This window comes from Microtus oregoni, unplaced genomic scaffold (assembly GCF_018167655.1).
Source record: "Microtus oregoni isolate MIOR12 unplaced genomic scaffold, Mior012 000064F_ref0000363, whole genome shotgun sequence".
Taxonomy (NCBI): domain Eukaryota; kingdom Metazoa; phylum Chordata; class Mammalia; order Rodentia; family Cricetidae; genus Microtus; species Microtus oregoni.
The window spans coordinates 3,392,501-3,417,343 of record NW_024543874.1 but is presented as its reverse complement, the minus strand read 5'-3'; the positions used below and the strand labels follow the sequence as shown (position 1 = coordinate 3,417,343).

At 43.9% G+C, this 24,843-nt stretch overlaps 1 protein-coding gene across 1 annotated transcript in view; it reads right to left on the bottom strand.

Moving 5' to 3' along the window:
• Igf2bp3 (insulin like growth factor 2 mRNA binding protein 3) overlaps positions 1-24,843 on the bottom strand; it is a 140,061-nt gene that overhangs the window by 26,188 nt on the left and 89,030 nt on the right. Inside the window, exons 4-8 of the mRNA XM_041640604.1 lie at positions 22,640-22,691; positions 22,484-22,547; positions 8,884-9,165; positions 2,406-2,540; positions 967-1,089 (exon numbers count right to left, since the gene is read on the bottom strand). Coding sequence (XP_041496538.1) covers positions 967-1,089; positions 2,406-2,540; positions 8,884-9,165; positions 22,484-22,547; positions 22,640-22,691 — 656 coding nt within the window. The remainder of the gene's footprint in view (positions 1-966; positions 1,090-2,405; positions 2,541-8,883; positions 9,166-22,483; positions 22,548-22,639; positions 22,692-24,843) is intronic.

Sequence of the window (24,843 nt, the reverse complement as noted above, 5' to 3'; positions counted from 1 at the left end):
CAATTGTTGGTGGGAGTGCAAACTGGTACAGCCCCTTTGGATGTCAGTGTGGCGATTTCTCAGAAAATTAGGAAACAACCTTCCTCAAGACCCAGGAATACCACTTTTGGGTATATATCCAAAGGATGCTCAATCGTGCCACAAGGACATGCGCTCAACTATGTTCATAGCAGCATTGTTTGTCATAGCCAGAACCTGGAAACAACTTAAATGCCCCTCGACTGAAGAATGGATAAGGAAAATGTGGTACATTTACACAATGGAGTACTACACAGCAGAAAAAAATAATGACATGTTGAAACTTGCAGGCAAATGGATGAAGCTAGAAAACATTACTTTGAGTGAGGTAACCCAGACACAGAAAGACAATTATCACATGTATTCACTCATAGGTGGTTTTTTAAACATAAAACAAAGAAAACCAGCCTACAAACCACAATCCCAGAGAACCTAGACAACAATGAAGACCCTAAGAGAGACATGCATAGTTCTAATCTACATGGGAAGTAGAAAAAGGCAAGATCTCCTGAGTAAATTGGGAGCATGGGAACCTTGGGAGAGGATAGGCAGGAAGGGGAGCAGAGAAAAATGTAGAGCTCAATAAAAAAAATTTTAAAAAAAGAAAACAAAAACAAACAAACAAAAACAAGCCATGCAATACAGGTTGATTATTGTCTTAAGCTGGCAAATGGTGGGATAATTCGTAACACAGTGGGAAATAAATGTCAAACAATACCATGAAGATTTTGGCTAGAAAATATGAATGTCAAGGGTTAAGCTTGCCTTGCCACCTCTTCGAGAACAAGCAACACTTCAAGATGTTAGAAGCAGGGCAGGCTGAGAACAGGCTCGCTCTCGGCCCAACAGCAGAGCTGGAACAATGGTAAGCAGGGAACTGTGTACCAGATACACAGCTTAAAAACAGGGTCCGAAAGCCCCCTAATTCACAAACAAGATGGCACTTACGGAGATATTGTGATTTTAGTGTCTGTGTCTTGTTCAATTTTTTTAAGGTTTCTTCCTTCTTTACCAATAAGACGGCCTACAAAGTTATTGTGAGCTAATATCTTCAGGGGGATCTCCTCTGTGCTGTAAGTAGAAAAATGTTGTCATAAGTCAGGGAAAGTAACTCCTCTTGGACAAAAAGACACTCTTCTTTGTTAAACATTCGCTCCCTAACTACTGAGTGAGAAAGACCATGCTGTCCCGTTTCCAGCAACTCATGCAGGTCAGTAGGTAAACAACAGTAGATATTTACATAGGGCTTCATCTTCTATTCACATCAAGGGATGTCTACACTCATGATGGATAATCTTAGAGCAGAACGCAATGTACAAATCAAAACAGTATAATCCTAGGATACCTCTGAAAACACACACCTGGAGAAAAATAAGCACTAAAAACCCAACAGAGGTCACAACTGAAGAGACGTTCAGTAGACATGGAGCCTCCACTCTGCATCCTGGGCCTTGTTTGCTCTCTTTCTCTCTGTGTTTAGGCTGCATGTGAGTCTATACATATACATGGAGGTATATCCGCTCCTGAGTGCACACATGCTGACCAGAAGTACAAGTGTCAAGTATCTGTCTCTATCACTCTCCAGTCTCCTGTGACAGCCTGGGGCGCTGATGTGCTAGACTGACTGGTCAGAGAACCCCCAGGATGCCCAGCTGACACGGGCCTAGGGGACCAAGCTCAGGGCCTCAAGTGTCTCACAGCAGGCCCTGTGCCACTGAGCTGCTTCCTGTGCCCCTTCAGAATCTGACTTACACATCATGCTTTTCTAACGTCACTGGGGGCTCCATGATGGTGGACTTTCCCTTTACTTTGTCTATTCTAAAAAACTACTGTACCCATATAAGACACCTATCACTGAAACATATTGACATATTTACAGAGTAAATAGAGGCAATGTGGTCCGGTCCTAGGGCACCTCCTTGAGCCTTGCTCTGGGCTGTGTTCAGTGCATTAGTTGGCACGGAAGCCAACCTAATTTCTGACAGTACAGAGTTCCAACCTTCAACACCCACATCAATCTCCAGTTGCCCTGAGCACAGAATTAGGGGCTTTCACACTCCATGCCCTGTTGTACATGGAGGAGCTGGGTGTAGACAGAAACAGAACGCCCAAGGCCTTGCCAGTAAAAGTCTAAAGTAAATCCCAAATTACTTCTTGGCCCTCGGTTGGCTGTGTCCCCCCAGGCTGCCTTCTTCTAGTTACATTTTCCTTCCCATTATTGCTGCTTGTTCCATATCCAACTATGAATGAAACTGGTTTTAAGTATGTAAAAGATTTAGTGTTTCACACTGCGTCAACAGAGGCAAATACTAGCTCGTCAGGATAGCATTAATCCCCAAGAAAGTGTCAGAGATCTACGATTTGGCAGGCTAGTCCTCGTTACTCACAGTTTGGTATCTTGCGCTTCCTTATGCATAATCTCCAGAATCGACTTACAAGCTGCAGAGGCACCTTCAGGAGTAGAGAGGATAGTAATGGGTTTCTCGGCAGCCCCTGTATTTTCCTTCCGATGGACATCAATTCTGATGGCAGGCACAAAGGGAAGAGGACAGGCCAGTCAGTGCATACTCACCACAAGGAGTCTTCAGTTACCAGCTACAAGCCCCAGGACTTCTGGTGGAACAAGCAGATTCACTTTATTAAAAGAAAACTTGTGATCAGCTGCCAACAGAGCAAGGGTTCCATATCTAGACTGGCCTTAAGTTTGCTATGAAGTGGGAAAGGCCCTTGACTTCTGGTTCTCCTGCCTCTGCCTTCAGAGCGCCAATACCACAGACATTCACCTCCATGCCTAGCTCATGCAAACCTGGGATATGTTTGTTTTTGTTTTTTGATTTTTTTTTTTATGATGGGCGATCTTGACTGTCATCCTGAGGGGATTTATAATCACCATGGAGCCAAATCTTTAAACATGTCTGGGAGTTTATAGATTGGGGAAGCACATTCTAAACGGGGTGGTGCAATTTCGCGGACTTGGGATCCTAGCAAGTGCAACACAGGAGCTTCCATCCCTCTCTGCGTCCTGACTGTGGCTGCTATGTGACCAGCCGCCTCCTGCTCCAGCCACTGTCACCACTATAATGGGCTGTCTTCCCTAGAACAGTGAGCCAACCTAAGCCTTCCCTTCTTCCACCTGTTTTGGTTGCAGCAACAACGAGACACACACAATTAATACACTAAGCAAGCACTGGGCTATAGCCTCAGCCCACAAATTCCAATCCCAGGTGCTCTCTCTTCTCAATCCAAACATAGACATCTTTTCATTCTTAAGCTGTTTGTGTTAAAGCTCAGAGCAATCGTTAAGTGCCTGAGATACAAAGAGCTGTGCTATCAAGACAGCCAGAGCCGGGATTCCACAGCCAAGTTGGTCCCATAGTCAGACCCAGAATGTTCACCACTTGCCCTATGGCAGGCTTTGCTCATACAATTTTTTGTTTACAAAGTTCTGTCTCATTGATAGAGAAAGTCAGCAACAAATAGTGATGGGAATAGAACTAAAGAGGTGACCAATTGGCAGAAAAGAAAAGAAAAAAAAAAAAAAGAAAAAACCCAGGCAGTGGTGGCGCATGCACTTTCAAGGCAGAAGCCAGCCTGGTCTACAGAGTGAGTCAGGATAGGACAGCCAGGGCTACCCAAGAGAAACCCACTCTTGGAAAACCAAAACAAACAAAAACAGCAACAACAAACAAGCCACCATTGAATTCGACTGATGTTTAGCCCAGCCAATTAATATACTATGTTTTTTTTTGTTCTGAACCTGTAAATGGCTCTTTAAAGATTTATTTATTTATTGTGTATATAGTGTTCTGTCTGCATGTATGCTTGCATGCCAAAAGAGGGCGCCAGATGGCATTACAGATGTTTGTGAACCACCACGTGGTAGCTGGGAATGGATTTCAGGACCTCTAGAAGAACAGCCAGAGCTCTAACTGCTGAGCCATCTCTCTGGTCCCTTGGCCTGTAAATATTTTAAGATGCATAAAATTAAATATTGGTGAAGTGAAGGGATATGAGGCTGATCCACATTTTTGGTGGCAAACTGGCAGGACCATTTGAAGGTAAAATGCTGATTAATTAAAAAATTATTGCTGGGAGGCTGGAGAGATGGCTCAGAGGTTAGAGCTCTGGCTGTTCTTCCAGAGCGTTCAATTCCCAGCAACCACATGGTGGCTCACAGCCATCCGTAATGAGATCTGGTGCCCTCTTCTGGCTAGCAAGCATACAGACAGACAGAACACTATATACATAATAAATAAATAAATCTTAGAAAAAAAATTATTGCTGTAGTGATGTTTATGAGTATGGGCACACATATGCCACAATGCTGTACAGAGATTAGAGGAGCTGGTTCCCTCCTTCCACTTTTTTGAAGCAAGGTCCCTCTTGTCTCTGCCATGCTTTGTACTCCAGTCTGGCTGGCCTGCAGCTTTCCGGAGGACTGCTGGGCCTTACAGATGGGCACCAGTTGCATCCAAATGTTTATGGTTCTCTCAGGATCAAACTCAGGTTCTAGGCTCAGACAGCTAGCATGTCCACTGCTGAACCACTGCACAGGCTCGTCGGCAGTTTTGCCCTAACAATTTAATAGGTGGGCTGAGGTGGTACTTCTCACCCCCAACACTCGTACATTTAAGGTCAAGGTCATTCTTTCTTTGGCTCCAGAAGCAGCTGTGGCCTCTTCCTATGAAATGACAGCAGCACCCTTTACGACAGTCAAAAACATTTCCAGAAACTGCAGGTGTCAACTCAGAGCCCACTGGTGTGGTGATGTTCATTGTAGCACTATTCCTACTAAGAAAAAAAAATTTTTTTAAAAACCCTGAACTTTTACTGTGCTCGTTAGAATGTAATGGTTAAGTAACAGTCCGTATGCACCTATGATAGTCCAGGACACTGGGTGCAAGAAGCAAGCACCATTAAGCTACATCTGCAGTTATTTTTCACCAAATGTGGTAACAAAGTAAGCATCCTTGATCTAAGTGAAAATATGCAGTACATGCCATGTGTTATCTTCTAAAGTTACAAGTTAATAGTTGCAAATAATAAGTCCCATAAAAAGATACAACAGCTCAAAACTTAACAGCTCTGGGATGACAAGAATCTAATTCATTCTTTTAAAAATATGTGCATTTGTACATTTTTAATTAACCACAAATTAAGTTTGCTGCTGTAAGAATATTAACTACCTCTGAGCATGTGTTTTAGGGAAATCTAAGCAACTGCTGGGTGGGCCTTTTCAGTTTCTTCATCTCTTAAGGACTCACTGCTATGAGAACAGCCACTTCAACAAGCCAATAAAACGAAGGCTTGGATTTCACTTTATTAGAATTTGCCCCACAATTAAAACCTGTAACTTAAGGTAATGTAGAAATGAAACAAGTAAGAACTATAAACATAGAAGGCATGAACATGTGTCTAGATAATAGCTCCAATCCCTAACACTATCTCCCTAACCCACTGTAAAACCCAGACACTATGAGTCATGTGGTCTTCCACTAACATGGTCACGGCCCCTCCTTCCGTGTTTCCCACCCTTTTACTGGGCTGAGGGCTATAAAACTCTGATCCTGAGAAGGGAATGTTACTCTGATGATCAGCACCCTCCCCTGGGACTATTCCTGAAACAGGGGTTTCTGGTAATGATTAGTTACAACGGCAAGAATTAATTAAATCCACCGGTAGAGCTCTACAGCCTGATCATCAGACAGACAAAAACACTCCTCTGCTTTGCCCCCATCTGCCTACCTTAAGTAAACAGAGTAGCTTAAGCCACAGCTCCTGTATCAGACAGATCTCAGGAACTAAGCTGCTAATGCAAAAGAGCAACCTCTTACTAAGTTCCTGAAGGTAAGGGATGGAAGGTGAGATCCTCCACACTTTCAGATGAAAGGTAGGTAAACTGATTCACGTCCCAGCTTCTTAAGCTATATGGGTTACAACCTCATATGGGTCCCATTACTTAATGTGAGGGTTGTGAAATTTTCTGCAATAGAAAAGGTTACTGAACACTGCTGTTAGGTTTCAAATCCAGGACAAAAGGCTGAGGTGTCTGTTTAACATATAAAGCAGATAGATGCTGGTTGCTAAGTCCCTATTACAGGGTATGGCTGGTATGTCCCACACTCTACCCAAAACTTCTCCAGCCCAGGGGGCTGGGTTTCCTTTCCCTATATAATCATTTTGGTTACCTACTATCTTTGTACCCTTGAACCTCCTGGCTGCTGTACCTGGTCCCCCTCTCTCCCCTCACACAGCCCAGCTCAGTCTGCCCGTGTCTACTCTGTACTCTCCCACAGATTCCTGCCTCTCTGGCTATGTTCACCTACATATCTACAATAAACCTCCTCCACCATACCTAGGAGCAGTCATGTTTCCTTTCTTTTCCTTTTTTTTTTTTTATTTGAAACATGTGGTGGCCAAAATTTATTTCCAAACCTCAAGGGGAATGAATGAATCTGATGTGTTTCTGGAAACACTCGGACATGGATCACATAATTTCACTGCAGCCTTGGTTCTGAACAAACAGCATTTGCACTTTGTACTGCACCACATACGCCCTTACACCAAGGAACACTGCACACCTCACACTCGAGATTACGTGAAGAACCAGCGTTGTAAGTGCACACCCAAAGCTTTCTGTTCTTAGTGGAAACTAATAGTTTAGCTGAGAAAAACAGACTTTTAACACATTCCTGCTGCCATCCCTTGACACACATCCAACTGGCAGATCCTTGAATTGGACTGTGTAGGAATATTTGATTTTAGAAATTGGTGTTTGAATCACTGATTTGAGTTTCATTTAAAAAAAATCATTAAATAATGTTGGCTTGAGATTCGGACATAATTTCCAACAACGTATAGAAGGACCTAACTAGACTTGAGCTACATGTTTATGTGAAGCAGCGTACTCAATCCCGAGGCCAGAGCCAAAGCCCTGATCTGCCCTGAAAACCTTGAAGATGCTCCATGTTCTATAGGGTCAATCAACTACCTGGCCAAGATTTAATTCTTTATGTGGTAACAAAAAAGGCATCTCTCTCATTACTATGCAAATCAGTTTTCATTTTTAATCAATTATAAAATTACATGAATACTAAAGAATTATTTTTAAATATTGTTAAGAATTTACTATGCTTGACTTGAATCTTACAGACTATTTTCTGAAAGATACATAAGTTTTCTCAGGGAAAAAGGGGTCACAAGTAAAAGTTAAGAAGTTCTTACCTAGATAATGGTTCAATTGTTTTCTCCATTCACTAATAATGAGTTTAGAATCATTAATGTAGCACACAGGTACCCAATGTTCAGTGTCTCTCCTTCAAAGCAGGAGCTGAGGAGGATAGGATGTCCCAGCAGGGCTGGGTGAACTTACAACCAACGCAAGATACAATTTCTTTAGGTTCTTCGTGGAATGCGCCTCCCAGTTCACTGCAGGCAGGTTGCCTGCGAGGACTATGGATACCTCTGAGGCCCAAGAAACACACCCAGGCACAAAGAACACACAGCACCATGGCACTGTTTCCAGAAAAGGACCAAGCTCAATTTCTCTAATCGCATGAAATCCTCCTTCGTACTAACTGTAAACAGTAAAATTATCCAGTCCTTTCTGTAGCTGGGTCAGGCTGCAGAAAGATGCTATTTGCACACAACCTCCTCCCCAATAACTTCCTTCCTAGGAATTCTCCGAGTCTTCAGGAAGCATGGCTGCTCAGGGCCAGCAGCATGGAGCTGTGCAGAGGTAGGAATGGAGGGAGAGTTTTTAGCAAGCTTCTTTGAATCAAACCATCCACACACTGCACAAGTGCATGGTTTACGGGGTAAAACAAGTAACCTGCAATACAACGGAAGAGCCTGCAATCTTCTGAGATGGAATCTCAGAGGCGGTGACAGGCTTCTGTGCATCAGGAAGTGACCCCCACTGGGCTGCGGTGACAAATGACAACAGGTCCTACCTGGCTCCAACCAAGTGAGCGCTGGTGTTTGATCAGGATTGTCCAGTTCCTTACATTACAAAACAGCCTCAAGAAAAGTCATTCTAACTTCAGATTTAGCCATAGAACAAATTTTAACCAGAGGATGAACCTTTTCTTTTCTTTTTTTTAAATTTTACTTACTATTAATTACTATGTAAGTGAGTGATTTGTGTGAGTATGGATATGTGCATGCCTTAGTGCACATGGAAAGAAGTCAGAGGAGGGGCAGGAAAGATGGCTCAGCGGCTAAGAGCACTGAGTGTACACGCACACACACTAATAAATGTAATTTAATTTAAAACAGTTTTTGAGCAGTCAGAGGACAACTCTGAGGAGCCCATTGTCTCCCCCATCACGGATGCAGGAATGGAATGCAGGCGGCAGTCCTGCATGGGAAGTGCTTTCACGTCAAGTGGTTTCGAGCTGAGCTACCTTGCCAGCCCTTTTTTTGTTTCTATTTGTCTCACACAGCCCCAGCTGTCTTCACACACACTATGTAGCTAAGAATGTCCAGGAACTCCTGCCTCTCCTTCCAGAGACAGGTGTGTACCATCTCACCCAGTGGACAAACTGTTCTTCACTGAAGTGAACCCAGGATAAAATACGTTCTCTACACTGAAGCTAAAGATCAAAGAGGTGAGGAGGAACATGCACACTGCCCTCTGGTCCATCACAGTGGCATCAGTACCATTTGTTTGCCATTCATGTGAGAAAATGAAATTTCCTTTGAGGTTTTATACAAGCAATCAACATGATCTGATCACAAGGGTTCCCCAGTACTGTAAAAGAGAGCCCCCAACTCTGTTCAGAAGGACACCAAGCTCCTGCACACCACACCCCGATACTAGACACAACGAGGAAGAAGGCTGGCCACCCACTCCCACGTACTCACTTAGACTGGGTCTGCTTGGTGATGTTCCGAATGGTGGCACCTTCTTTTCCTATAATGGCTCCAACAAACTGGGTGGGAACCAGCAGACGCAGAGGCAGGTCACAGGGTTTCGGCTTGGATACTGATCCTGGAGACGCCTGCCTGGATGAGCCCCGCTGCCCTGGCCCCCGGCGCCCTCGGAGCTGCAGTGAGGGATTTTGCTGGGCGGCTGTTTCATCAGGGATGTAGGCGACCTTCAAGGTGAAGTTCTCTAACTGGAATCCGTTCAGTTTGTCTAAAGCTCTGAAAATTCACAAGAGACAGAGGATATGAAGGGAAGCAGTAGCATGGCAGCCCTGCACCCAGCAACCACCAGGCTCTTGGGAAGAAAACCACCTATGGGACAGACCCTGCCACCACCACTCTTCTTTGAAGTCTGCACCTAGGGACGGCCAATGGGTGCCAAAGGCACATAATTTCCATCTACTAGTGAGAAACAGAAACAAAATTCAAGTTCAATTCTTGATTCAGTTCAATCAAGAGGTTAGTGACGGCTTGGAAATACATCAAGGAAGGAGCTCATAGCTCCAAGGTAACTCAGCCGCCCAAAGGGCTCAACCAATCAACAGGCAAACATTCCTAAAAACTACAGACACCGGTCGGATACTCAGTAAGATTTCGTGATGAGTCTTGCCCAGGAAATAACAGTTTGCTCATCTTGGTGGGGTTTTGATCTGATCTCAGGAAGGGAATGAACAGGAGGGGGATGAGGGGGATGAGGGGGATGAGGAAGGAGGGAGATAAGAAGGGAGGATTCAGGGAGATGAGGAGGAAAGAGGGAGGGAGATGAGGAGGAAGGAGGGAGACAGGGAAGAAGGGAAGCTGCTCTTCTCTTCGCCCACAACTGCACTTTGTATCTGCTTGGAGAGAGTTTGAGCCTTTGCCCACGTTTTCAACTTTACTGTAACATTTATATGGCATGGCTATATATATATAGCCATATATATATATAATAATATTTATATATATAATATATAATAATATATATAATATAGCCATATATATAATATTTAAATTTATTATTGATGGGGCTGCGCAGAGCACACACAGAGGTCAGAGGACTCTGTGGAGTCAGCTCTCTGCCTCCACCTTTACAGAGGTTCCAAGGACCAAACCCAGGTTGTCAGGCTGTACTGTAGGAAGGTAAGGCACTTTACCTCCCCGAGTCAGCCCACAGTCCCTCCAGACTAAGAATCAGGACATTACCAGGGCCCAATAAGTCCTGTCAGGGCCCTGCTTCAGTAGCCCCTCGCTTTCTCAGACCATGAGCACAGACTGATTTTGCCTTTTAATAAGGACATGTGAGCACACACACTATGTACCCTCTCAGGTCAGTCCCTGTTTCTATGTAACGTAAGCTCCGTCCCATTTATAGTCCATTCACCTTGCATACTTCAGACAGGAAGCCGAACAATACATTGGTGCAGTATATAGAGCCAAGATCTCAAGCATTCATACAGTCTTTTTTTTTAATATTTATTTATTTATTATGTATACAGTATTCTATCTGTGTGTATGCCTGCAGGCCAGAAGAGGGCACCAGACCTCATTACAGATGGTTGTGAGCCACCATGTGGTTGCTGGGAATTGAACTCAGGACCTTTGGAAGAGCAGGCAATGCTCTTAACCACTGAGCCATCTCTCCAGCCCCCATTCATACAGTCTTAACTTACACCTTTGTAATTCCTCAGAGCAAAGTGAATGGATTGGGGTGGGGGAGCTCTCACTTTCCCTAGACAACTCAAGCTCTTGTCAGATTCTATGTGAGCGGACTCTGAGCTTAGCTCATGCAGGTAAAGATAAAAGCATAAAGCATTCTCTCTCCCACTTGAACATCTACTTTCCAATTCTTAGACGGAAATAGAAGGATAAAAGGAGTCTTAGCACCACACATGTCTGTGAGAAGACCGGGTGGAAGGCACAGGGGAACAGCCATGAGAGCTCACAGTATCTTTGGACAAAATTCTGTGCTTTTTTCCTCACTTCTATCTTGTCCTATATTCCCTAGCACATGAATGAGTCCTTGTCCAAGATCTGCAGTTCCAGAATACAGCAGGAACAAGGTATGCTGCCACCTTTCCCAGAGTGCCTAAGTATGGTATCTCTGAGAATGGGATAGCCCTGTTTATTTCAAATACGTGGGCGTGGTCAGCAGCTCCTCCTTAGGCTGTGGTTGTGACGTGCAACACTCTGTGGCTGATTTCTGCCCAGATATAGTGTCCTGCAATATTTCCACATGATTTTATGTTGGAGGGCATTCTTCACACAAGCACCAGAGGCCGACTTATTACCAATGCCCTGATGACACAACCCTCACACACCATTCTTTCTTCTCTTCTCCTCCTCCTTCCTCTTAAGCAAATGTAGATTAAAGTGTATTAAATATATTGCCCATTTCTAAAAAGAGAAAATTGAAAGGTTTTTAATACAAGGATGTATATTTATTAGACAAAATTGAAGTTTCAATAGTCTTAAAGACTTGAAGTATTTTAAGCCATTTTGAATGTCAGAAATCATAAAAGGTTTTTTTCCCCAAAAATCTCACCTAGATAAAGGGATCACAACTCCTTCTGCGGACATAAAGAGGCCGTTCACTATCTACCCTTCATTATGAAATTAGGCACTGCTGGCTTCAGTGGTCAGGAGACTCTTACCATGGAATGATGCCAGGAATGTTACAGGGTGAGACAGACACACAGACATCCTCCTTCATGTGGACAAACAGGAAAAGTCTATGTAGCCAGATGCTTCTGTGTATTCTAGAACAATCTAAACAAAGGCACATGTGTTCCAAGAAACAACTCTCCACTTGGCAGAGACCAGGACTGGGCACTCTGCTGCTCTACTTCAAACATGTTCCTCTGAAGGAAGGGACTCTACCAGGGAGGAAGCAAGAAAGCATGAAGCTGTGTTATCCAGTGCAATCAGGGACCCACGTTCCAGATCAGGCCACTCCAGGACGTGAGAAGACAGTTGTGTGTGAAGCTCAAAATAAGCTGAGTTCCCCTCAGAACACAGCACTCAGTCGAAGGCAGACTGATAGCTGCAGAGCAATGGTTAAAGCTCCTTAGTTTAGAGTTGTTTTTTTTTTTTTAAATCAACAGCTAAACCTTCCTATGCACCCGGCTGATAGTCAGCGCTGTCAGGTGGTGGCAGAGGTCTGCTAAGGGCATGGGGAAAAAAAGCTTTTGTTTTCAGTTTTCCTCCTGTGAGATCTGGGAGATGAGCTGTTATAACCATTCAGCAGAACTCAGGAATCCAATGTATGCAGCGCTTAGAGCCTGCTTTTAATCAGCACTCCGGTGGCTCTGACGCTATTCTACATCATTCAGAAGATGGTGAAGGGGCTGGCAGGATGGGCAAAGGTGTTTGTGAATTACTGGCACAAGACTGAAGACCTGGGTTTGATTCCAGGGGAAGACAGAATCGACCCTGGAAGTTTTCCTGACTTCCCCACATGCACAGGCTTACCTGTGCCCACTCATCTGCACACATACATGGACACAGTCCATATGCGTGTGCACAGTCAAAAATAAATACATTTTTCTTTAAAATAATAAAAGTGTGTTTGAGAATTTCTGGTTTAAATAATTAACTTATTAAGTTTATTAGGTAACAAAAATATTCTAGCCTTGCTAGAATAGAAAATTCAACCTGAGGACCAATGGGAGGAATGATAACCAGACGTTAAATCTACCCCCATATCTTGAATAATAAAGAAAAGTGGAAGGCTTGTAACTAGCATTCTCATCCAGCGTGGCTAGCGATCGTGCTATCCAGAGAGACCATGTTTCAGTTTGGTATTTGTTGCCCCACATATAAACTAAAGATTAGACTGATGGGTTCCTTCAGCATCTTTCTAGCAATTGCCCTGTGTCTTGTGCCTGCTAAGTTCATGTTCTTCCACAGGAGATGCCGCCATCCCATAGTTTCCCTTTACGCCCTGTAAACTACTATCTGAGGTGCGTACTAACAAGATGAAACTAACAAGATGTAGGCAGTTCTCTCCTTGGACTATGATACAGTTTCAATGTTTCCGACAAAACTCATGGTATTGGGAGACAGAACCTTTGGGGGATACATACAGATAAATAGGGCCCTAATCCAATAGAACTGTGGAATCATTAGAAAAAGCAAGACCTGAGCTAGGATGGTCAGCTTTCCCATGTGAGGTTTTGCATAGCCTTGGTACGCTACAGTCCCCACTAGCAAGAAAAACCTCATCAGAAACAGCCACTGAATCTTGGCCTTCCTAGCCTTATGCCTGCTGTGGCACTCAGTGGCAGCTCAGGAAACAGGGAGGCATACCAAGAATTAATTATAGGCTGATAATTAAGCACAAGCCACCCAGATCCTAGACACACCACTGCATCCTAATTATAGACAAGAGCACAATCTCTTCCCCATAAAGGACTTCAAGATTTAAGTGTTTCTAAAAGAAAAACAAAAACCAACACCAAGGGCTCAAAAGCAGTTAGTAAAGTGTCTACATGGAAGCCACGAGGACTGGCTGACTCCCAGCACCCACAAAAGGGTCATGAACAGTAGCACATACAGGCAATCTCAGCCCAGGTGGATCCTTGGGGCTCAGTGAGTTACAGGTCCCAGCAAGAGACTGTGTCTCCAAAAGACAAGATGGGGGCCAATGAGATAATCAGCCAGTAAAGGACATGCCACCGAGGCTGATGACCCAAGACCCAGACCCAGGACCCAGAGACAAAATGACTCTCGGAAGTTGCCCTTACTTCCACACATACACCATACCATGTGCAAGCATGTGTATATAACTTTAAAAAAAAAGTGCACAGAGCACTGCAGTGGAACTGACTGTGAAAGCTGTAATATATAGGATGAAGACCGCAAAGGTGGAAAACTTGAGTGTTCGTTTCTGAATGACATGAAATTTGTTTATCTTGTTGCTTGACCTATTTCTTTTTATTGAGACAGGGTCTTGCTACATAGCTCTAGCTAACTTGGAACTAACAATCCTCTTGCATCATCTTCTGCCCTTTTTTTATAATTTTTACTTACATAATTTTTAAAATCTGAAAAGGATTTTCCTCATAGCTCTCAGCCAAGTTACTTCAAACAAACATTTATTTGTCATGGTAACTTCATGAGCTACAAAGCAATCTGCAAGGGTGGGCTCCAAGCTCCGATAATTCTGGGGTTTTGTTTTAGTTTGAGACAGGGTCTCATGTAGACTAGCTTACCATTTGCTTTGTCGCAAGGCTGACCTGCTAGGGTTACATGTACGCACACCACACCAATGTATACAGTGCCGGGACTCAGGGTTACATGTACGCATACCACACCAATGTACACAGTGCTGGAACTCAGGGTTACATGTACGCACACCACACCAACGTTTACAGAACCGGGACTCAAGGTTACATGTACGCACACCACACCAATGCACACAGTGCCGGGACTCAAACCCCAAGTGCTCTACCAACTGAGCTGCTTCCCTTGCCTGAGCTGTGCTTTCTGTCTAGACAAAGCTGTGTATGAAGTTCAAATGCCCACACATCTAGTCGGTTCTTCTTCACACACACACCCTCAGATAGCAGCAAGTGAGCAGCTTTGTGTCAGCTTCCCTGAGAAAGGAAGGCGAGGAGAGCCAGGGACCTGTGTCTCCAGTGTGGAGCAGCTCCTTAACCAGAAACTTCCCTTTCACAGCTGCCAAGCTTTTGCCTTGTGTATTAACTCAAGATCTAAGCTTAAAATAAACATGTATTCTGAGACATCTGCTACAAACTGACTTAGGTTAGCCACAAGGTGGCAGGAACTTCCAGGATAGAGTCTGCCTTAGACAGGGCTGTACCAGAGGGATCCTCTCAAACAGGGCCGAGGTCTAGAACCGATGCTAAGCAGCACAGAACACTGAAGAGTGGCCTGCACGTCCAGCAAAGCAAACATGTGGGAGAGTACACAGTGGCTGCTCCGCCTTCTAGCTTTACAGGAAGTGTTTTGGAAGGCAGAGTTCAGTTGCAGCAGCCTCGTGAGCTAGGGTGACAGTGACTCCCACTTAGAGATGAGGATGGACTGGGGACAGAACTCAGATAGTAGGATGCTTTGTTGTGTGTCTTGTCCTCCCCCGCCCCCCGACAGGGTTTCTCTGTGTAACAGCCCTGGCTGCCCTGAAACTTGCTCTGTAGATCAGGCTGACCTGGAACTCACAGAGATCCGCCTGCCTCCGCCTCCTGAGTCCTGGGATTAAAGGCGTGCGCCACCACCGCCCAGCTTTCAGATGGTAGAATGTTCAAAGAAATAAGGTCACCAAGACGGGCATCCAGCAATCTCCCAAAACCCTCGGGTTTATCTTGTATTCTCCATCCCACAGGAACCTGACTCTACCAGCTACTCCTACAGATCACTATAAACATGGGACACTCCCCTCACTGCCCTCCTGGTTTACTGAGGGCTAAGGCCATGTCCCCCTTGTCACATGCTTCTATCCTCAGTTGTAAAAGGCTGGACACCCATGGCCTAAAGAGGGGGTATCTTCCTGCTCCTCTTACATGACTTAGTTGAAGAATGCAGTTTGTAAAACATTGACTTTACAGTCCTACAACATAATGCCCAAGCTCTCATACAAAATGCTGTTATTTTTTTAAATAAAGGATACAAACAAGGAAAACTAAGAAGTTTAAGCACATTAAAAGCCTTCAGTCTCATTTAGGAGTATAAGGAAAACTACCACAACTACTTTCCCCAGCCAGATAGGCAAGGTTTCAGAAAGCCTTATCCTGGGAGAGTATGGCCAAGCATACACACAAACAAACGAGTCGAAGCTCTGTGAAGATCACACAATTGAAAACGTAATACTTGGGGCTGGCAGGAGGCTCAGTGGGTAAAGGTGTTTACTGTGCAAGGCTGATGGCCTAAGTTCACATGCTTATAAATGTTTATCCTGGGGATACACTCATATGTACATACAAAAATACTATCTACAAAATTGATTTTCTAACAGTTCATAACTGAAAAAAAATCAGGTTGATTTAAGTACCCAGTTTGGAATTAGTCCACTAAGTCATTACACATGCCCACAATCCCTCCCATTCTGTGCATCTAGAGAAATCCATTCAGAGGGCACACTTAGATCTAAAACAGCCCTTCCAGAGAGGGAAGAGTGAACCAGGTGGCTGTCTCACAGAGGTCCAGCTCACTGTACCACTGCTGGAAGGAAGTCAACACCACACACATCTTTACAAACCTTTGACATCCGGAGCCAGAGGTGATCATCAAATTTAGAAGAGTCCCACTTGTGTCTACAAATTCCCACCTTCCTCCCTGGCTCTCCTTCCTTTCCCAGAAGCGCCATGACTGCTGCCTTCCGGGAGCAATCTAGCTAAATTCCCACAAAACAAAAAAAACTTTGGAAAGCTGTTAAACTAACCTTTCGAAAGCTGTTATTATTTATTATTACATGTGGCTGCACATTCCCAGTCCCCAGAAATGCTGGGTCCACCTACGACCAGAATTAAAGAAAGGTGGGAGCTGTCCCACGTGGTGCTGGGACCTGAACTCCAGTCCTCGGTGTGCTGCTGAATGGAGAGTTCATAAAGAGGTTTCCATCCCAGCCTACTCTCCTGAGACCACGTCCCTCAGCCTCTGTCACTCCTCATCAGTCCTTTGGTCCACGGTTACACTTAAGCTTTGACATCAAGTACGCATACACAATCTTAAAATCTAGGAACCATAAATGAAAGGCAGCATTCATCTTTTTTCCAGACAGCTAATTAGGATGACCTCTAGCTGCACCCATTTTCCTGTAAATCATGTGACGTCACTATTTTATGTCTGTGAAAACAGTCAGTGTAAATACAGCCTTCTTTCTCATGCATTGCTCTGTCGTTGACACCTCAGCATGGGCTCCACATTCTATATATGTAAATAACACTGGAGTAAACATTATGTATAAGTAATATGCTCACCTGGAGTCCTTCAGTGTTAACCCACGAGTAGGAGAGCTACGCCAGACTTCCATACTCATCACCGTAGTGGCTGACCGGGTTTTCTACTTCACCAAGCATCACAGAAGGCTTCCTTATGCCTTATGTAAGGATGCCCACATGCTCACCAACATTTATTATTTGATTTTTGTTTTGTTTTAATGAGTACTATTCAGACTGGAGAGATGGAATTCCAATGTAGTAGTTTTATCTTACATTACTAGTAACGATGAAGTTCGTTTTTTGTTTTTGTTTTTTTATGTTTATTGGTTATCTTTTGAGAGTGGTCCAGTCATTGCATTGGGTCATTTATTGATAGGATTATCTAGTTTCTTGTTTGGTTTTTTTATTTCGGTGCAAATTCTAGTCTTTTATTTTGTTGTATATTCTAGATGTTAATCCTCTGTCAAACATGTGGCCAGCAAAGATTTTGTACCCTTTGGTAAGCTATCTCTTTATTTGACTAATTATTGCCTTTGCTGTTCTAAGGTTCTATGTCTCATGAGGTTCCCATCTGTTAATTGCTAACACCATTTCCCTATTCAGAAAGCCCCGCCCCATGCTGACCAGGATCACTTTTGTCACCCAGGGTCTTGTGGTTCCATATATTATGACATGGACTATATTACGTTTGTAGATTTCTTTCATAGCATAACCACTTTCACAATACTAATTTACCAAGTCCACGAACATATGGAGAGTTCCATCTTCTAGTGTCTTCAATTTTTTTGAATATTTTAAATTGTACATTGTAGAAGACTTTGGTTTTTGCTTCCTTGGTTAGGCTTATTCAAAGGTTTATTTATTCATTCATTCATTCATTCATTCATTTATTTATTGGCTTGTGGATGGGATTATTCCGTCTTCATCACTAAGTCTGTCAACTGTACATCAGAAGGCTACTGATTTTTTTTAATATTTATTTATTTATTTATTATGTATACAATATTCTGTCTGTGTGTATGTCTGTAGGCCAGAAGAGGGCACCAGACCTCATTCCAGATGGTTGTGAGCCACCATGTGGTTGCCGGGAATTGAACTCAGGACCTTTGGAAGAGCAGGCAATGCTCTTAACCTCTGAGCCATCTCTCCAGCCCCAGGCTACTGATTTTTTAATGTCAATTTGTATCGTGACACTTTGCTCAAAGTGGGTATCAGCTTTAAGAGTTTTCTGGGGGAGTCTTTAAGTTTGGAATAACAACACCTACAAGTAAGGACAGCTGGGCTTCCTTTGTCATTTCTAACTCTTCTATTTCTTGTTTGAGTACTCTAGTAAAGCCTTCAAGCACTATATTGGATAAAAGTGGAGAAGCCAAAGGCTCTTGTTCATAGTTTTAGTGTAAATGCTTTGAGGATTCCTCCATTTAGGATGAGAGTGGCTACAGGTTTGTCAATACTATCCTTTATTGGGCTGAGATACATTCCTTCTAGTCCTACTGTCTTTAGGGTTTTTCTCAAGAGGAGATGTTGGGTATTTGTTAAAAGCCTTCTCTGAGCCAGGCACACGCCTTTAAACCAGCATTTGGGAGGCAGTGGCAGGCTGGTCTGTAAGAACGGAGCCAGCCAGGTCTACAAAGCGAGTTCCAGGACAGCCAGAGTATCAGGAGCTGTGCAGCTAGTCTTGGATCAGCATATGAAGGCCTGTCCAGTGGATCCACGGACCAGAGGCAGTGCATGACTTTACTCAATCCATGCAGCCCCCAGGCTCTTCTCTTTTTCATTATATTGTAGATTCCTTTGGTAGTTTTTAGTCTCACCTTGTCAATCACACATGCAACAGCAGCAATTTTCCCTTGAAATTCTGTCCTCTCTTGAATATTTTCCCCCTTAGAATCAGCAGGGGGCTAATATTTCTCAAATTTCTTATCTGGAATTACTAACTACAACACCTAATTCTGGAAAAGTTTCTGACTCAACAGAGACTGTTAGGTACATGAGAAAAACAACACTTGAAACATTAACCACGTCTCACAAATCTGGAGAGGAGAGTAGGACATGCGTACACAGAACAGGGAAAAGGCCTCAGGAATACACCCAGTGCCAGCATTGAGAGTAAGTTCCTGGACATAAACATACAGAATCAATGGTAGAATGTGATATGCTGCAAGAGGAAACATGCATGCAAAATGTGGGGTGTCCGGATCCATCTTCACCGCACACAGGAGCTTCTCTTGGTGAGGAAAGAATGGTATGGTGGAATGGAAGAGTGCCTTATCACAGCCTGCCTGAGGGACAGAGACATGGGACCCTCTTGTTGGAAAGGGAACTGTATAAAAGACATGAAAGAATTGTCCGGTTTAAATATTGTCCTTAAAGCAATGTACCCAAGTCGATTACTTTTTAACTTTGTAACCACGGGTAAGCGCCAGATGACATAAGTACTGTGAGAGCAGACTGTGTCTGGCTTGATACGTAGTTGATTCTGCAAAAGTGCTGAACTCTACATCTAGAATAAGGTTATGTAGGGGGTGGAAAAGTGTATTTGGGGAAATAAAGGGGAACAATGGTAGCTTTTATAATGATTTAAAAATAATGTATTTCTTAAAACTCAAAAATAGAAGTCAGTAACAAAAAATGTTCATGTAAGCCTTGTTAAACAAAACAAAAACTCTGTTAAAGTATAAATAAAAAATGGCTCGAACTTTTCAGAGCCACCTGAGTGCAATTCACCTGTGGTCAGTCTTCCTTGCACGATACCCCCACCCTCTCAGGACCTGAACCCCAGCTAAGGCTAGACTCCCGCGAAAAAGCCTTCTCTGCATGTATGAAAATTCTTTAATGACTTCTGTCTTTGAGGCTATTTATGTATAGAATTACTGACCTGAACATGCTGAAGCATCGAAACATCTGGAATTAAGCCAAGTGCTCATGGTGCATGACTTCTGGTGCACCACTTCATTCGTTCTCCACGTACCTTACTGAGAGAGTCTACGTCTACGTCCACCAGGAGGAGCTGCCTACGACTTTCTCTTCTGCTGTCTCTTCATCTAGTTTGGGTATACGGTTAGTGCCAGCTTGATAAGAGTTTGGCAGTTCCCTACATTTTCTAATTTATGGACTGCTTTGAGGAGGATTGGTGTCCTCAAATAGCTGTAGAATTTAGCAGTGGATCCATCCGGGCCTGAACATTTTTAGCCGCAGGACTTTCTTATTAGTGTGTCACTCTCACTGATTATTACAGATCTACTTAAAAATTTTATGCTGTCTTAGTTTAATTTTGTCAGGTAATAAGCACCTAGACATTATCTATTTCCTTTAGATTTTCTAATTCACTGGAATACATGTTTTTTGTTTGTTTGTTTTTAAGGTTAATTCTAATGATTTTCTAAATTTCAATGGTATCTGTTGTGATGCTGTCTTTTCTTTCTTCCTTTTTTTTTTTTAATTTTTTTTTGGGGGGGGGACAGGGTTTCTCTGTGTAACAGCCCTAGCTGTCCTGGAACTAGCTCTGTAGACCAGGATGGCTTCGAACCCACAGAGATCTGCCTGCCTCTGCCTCCTGAGTGCTGGGATTAAAGGCGTGCGCCACCACTGCTAGGCCTTTTTATTGTTGTTGTTTTTAAAATGTATAGACCAGGCTGGCCTCGACCTCGTGATCTTCCTGCCTCTCCAACCTTCAGCAAATCCTACAGGTGTGAGCCATCTTAATTATTTCTTTCTATCTGATGGGGGCAGCAGGAAAAGGAAATAGAAAGGAAGACTTGGGGAGAGGACAGTTTTAGCTAAAGTTATAATGAAAAGAGAAAAGAGCAACATAAAGAAATAGAGTCAATCAGAAAACCTGGAAAAGCCTCAGCTCTCAGGACACTGAGACACAGAGCCCCTAGAAACCACACTGCCTGCCTTCTTTGGAAACGGCTGTCAAAAGGAAAATGTAGTTCGAGACCAGCCTGGTTTACAGAGCTAGTTCCAGGACAGGCTCCAAAAAACCACAGAGAAACCCTGTCTCGAAAAACCAAAAAAAAAAAAAAAAAAAAAAAAAAAAAAAAAAAAGGAAAATGAAAAAGAAAAGAATAGAGAAAAAGGAGGAGATAAGGAGGATTGAAGAGGAAAGAGCAAAGACGGTAACAGAGCAGGGCAGAGCCAGCCAGCTAAAACAACAGGAGTAGTAACAAAGGAGCAAAAGCGTCACGGGGAGAGCATGGTGGCGCGTCTCAGCGCAGTCTTCTTTGCCGGTCCAGTGTCTCTGCTCTCCTCCTAGCTCCCAGATGCCTCTCACACTTCTGGGCAGATCTTTGCAAGCTCAGGTCACGGATGCTGTTATCATCATGGGTAGTACTTCATCAGTCAAATCACAGCTCTGGGCAAGACCTTCAGGGAGGGGTGGGCTGCGAATGCGTTCTTGCACCTGGCGGACCCTTGCCAAGTCAGGTCACAGGTCCTGTCATCCTGGGTAAGGCTCAGAGACAAATGCTAGCCCTCACCCTGGGCAGTCATCTCCAAAGTCCCAGTGGCCCACCTGGATGACTATGCTGCAGGTGCAAGTCTTTCATTAGCAAACTCAAGTCCTTCTCGACAGCTGGTAGACATTCTGTGACCCTGCAGACTCTGGCTCTGATCAGCTTCCCCCTGGCTAAACAATGCCTTAGTCTGGTACAAAGTTCATCCCCTTCAGACTAGAGGCAATTTGCTGGCTAAGTTTCAGGGTATAATCAGTCCTGGGAAACTTTCTCCGAGCCATCAAGCCGCCCACTTGGCAGGGGTCTTTAAAAAAACCTTTCTCTGGCTGAGGACCAACTGGCTAGACTGTGCCAGCAACAGGGCCCCCACGGGCTTCCAGAAGTCTCCTAGCACAGGAAGACAGACACACCCAATGTAGGTACGCTTCAAGATCTGGACGGGACTCCTCCCCTCCATGCAGAGGTTATCACTCAACTTCAACCTGAATTTTTACTGTTAAAGATCATTTTCCATTTTCCCTTTAGGACTTAGGGATAGCCAAAATGGTCCTTCCAAGGCTCCCACAAAAAAAGACCAGTCCATCCTTCCCTTCTCTCTGGAGGTAGACGAGACTTTCTAGTCCCAGCGCTGGCTGCTGTGGACTCTGTGCTATCACTGCACTCAGGTTCTGGGCAGTTTCTGCGGGTCCCTTATTTTCTCTCCCAGTACCTACAAAATTATCATGGGCTGATTTGAAAAGCTGTTAGTCACAAGGTGCCTTGGCTCAAGGTCTGCTCACTCAGTGAGATGGGCAACCATGACTGACTTCAGGGAGAAAAACGCCAAGATTGAACTGTTGTTTTACATAGTCAACTTACCAGCTGCAGAAAAAAGGAGCACTACAGCACCAAAGCAGAGTTAAGGAAGCAAATGACACAGTTTGGAAAGAAATACTCAGGCCCAAGGCTTTTTGAAAATAGGGTGTAGTTTAGTTCCATACATCACTCTGCAAATGGCATTAAAGATAAACATGGAGCAAACCTTAAATCCACGCAGATTCCCATCAGACATACAGATTTAAAAGGCATAATGGCAGAGTCAAACATACAAAATAAAGTTTCCTTTTGTGACCCACCAGCCCTTCTTCAATTTAAAAGACCACAAAATATAAGTGACTGCTCTCAACCTAGTTATTACAGACAGACAAGAAGTTTCAGACTGCTTACTGTCTAGCTTGGTCCTTACTGGAGTAGGTTACATTTACAACTGCAGTTTCGGAGTCCGTGTTCACTAGGAGAAGAGAGAGAGAGAGAATTGATTAGTTTTCTTTCTGCTTCCTTCCTTTTATAAATTTGAAAGCAATTCAGAAGACAGGTAGGTACCTTGCTCGCAGCTCTCCACCACTCCATACTGGACTAGTAAACTATCCAACACCTAGCAGGACGGGGAGAGAAAATTGTAAGTTTTCAGTTTCCCAAGTTATTAACCAGGGCAGGAATATTATGTTCTCAAATCACAAGTAATAATGATGGGAAAGAGTCAAAGAATTACCTGGAACTTTGCACTACAGAACCACAAGGCATACACTCACTGCACCTCTCTTGCCTGTGCTCACCCATGCCTGTTCCCCAGCTTTCAGCTCTTTGCTGGTGGATCCCTGCTGCTCTCAGCGTACCCCACTGTCTGGTGGATCCCTGCTGCTCTCAGCGTACCCCACTGTCTGGTGGATCCCTGCTGCTCTCAGCGTACCCCACTGTCTGGTGGAAAGCAAGTTGCACGGTATTTCACATACACAAATGCATCTTACTTCCTCCGTGAATTCGAAGTCATAAGACAAGGCCTGCGTTAAAGAGTTTTATCTGTAAGATGATCCTTTCCCCTTTTAGCGCTCGGTACTGATTCTAGCAGGACAAGATAAGCGTGAGGTAGGCACACTTGGAGCTGTCAGCACAGATGACTATGAGAGATGTCAGGCAGTGTGAACATCTGTAGATGGGAACAAAAGTGGAAGCTGTAAACACAAAGCTGCTTGCCTCTTTCCTGACAGAGACGCCATGAAAACAGTAAGTTTAGGTTCATACTTTCCTCACGGAAGGTTCCTAACTTGTTAACAGACGCCCGTTTTTGTTTCTTTCTTTTCAGACAGGGTCTTCCATAACTCGGGCCTCTAACTCACTATGTAGCTGTCTGTGGCTTGGACATGTAGAGAGCTGAAGTACAGGGGTGGCTGTGGAGGAGGGTAGCAGGCAATAAGGAGTAATTACCTAGTTAATATGTTTACTTAATCAGTCTTAGTTCCAAAAGCAATTTGCGCGGTAATTAAATAGCTGTCAGTTTCATTGCTGCCACCTCAACTTTATTGCTCCAGAGACCAAGCTAAGTCCCGTAGCCTACAGACAGTGAGGAAACACTACCTGATAAATAAGCCAGGGGAGCCAATGCTCTCCAAAAGCTCCGCTGGCAAAGGGGTCCATCTGCACGGTATACAATGTTCACATATGTACATGTGTGCATACAGAATGTATACACACAAATGCATATTCATGTGCATGCATAAGTCAAATTTGAAGTTTAGAAAATATCTATCATATGCGTATTACTTAACCATGTTTAACATATTCAAAATAGAACTTCTTGTACAATTAAACTTTTCGTTGTTGTTTTGTTTTGTTTTTTCAAGACAGGATTTCTCTGTGTAGCCCTAGCTGTCCTGGAGTTTGCTCTGTAGACCAGGCTGGCCTGGAACTCAGAGATCCACCTGCCTCTGCCTCTGAGCATGCACCACCACCACCTGGCTCACTTAAACATCTTATAGCCAAAAATAAGTAGATGCTACTGGTTATGGAGTACACTGTATAAAATCTGCCATCTACCACACTTAAAATGGTAAACTTCATGAAATATAAATAATACTCAAATAAACCTAACTTTAAGATCAAACCAAACCAATAAAACTGTAATCCTTAAAAGAAGCAGGTCCAGCATTAGGCTTGGAATCGAGATGTGAACAAATTAACACCACAACCTGGCACCATGCGAGAAGCTTACATCCAGGCTGCAGGGGGGATTTCAGTGGTCCTCTGTGCCTCAGAAATTTTATACACAAATCTAGAGATAACTGTGACTCAGATAATTGGGGGTGAGGGGGACAGTTAGACCGCCAATGGCTTTAATTATCCTCCAGTCTGGGCAGGTACCATGGTACCTTTAATCCCAGCAGTCAGGAGGTAGAAACAAGTGAGTCTGAGGCCAGACTGACCATCTACACTTAAGGAGTTCCAGGCCAGCCATGGCTACACAGTAAGACCTTATTTCAAAAATTAAGTAAGCCGGGCGGTGGTGGCGTATGCCTTTAATCCCAGCACTTGGGAGACAGAGGCAGGCGGATCTCTGGGAGTTCGAGGCCAGCCTGGTCTACAAGAGCTAGTTCCAGGACAGGCTCCAAAGCCACAGAGAATCCTGTCCCAAAAAAATAAAAGAGTAAATAGTTGGGCAGTGGTGGCGCACACTTTTAATCCCAGCACTTGGGAGGCAAAGGAAGGTGGATCTTTGAGATCCTGGTCTACAAAGCGAGTTCCAGGACAGC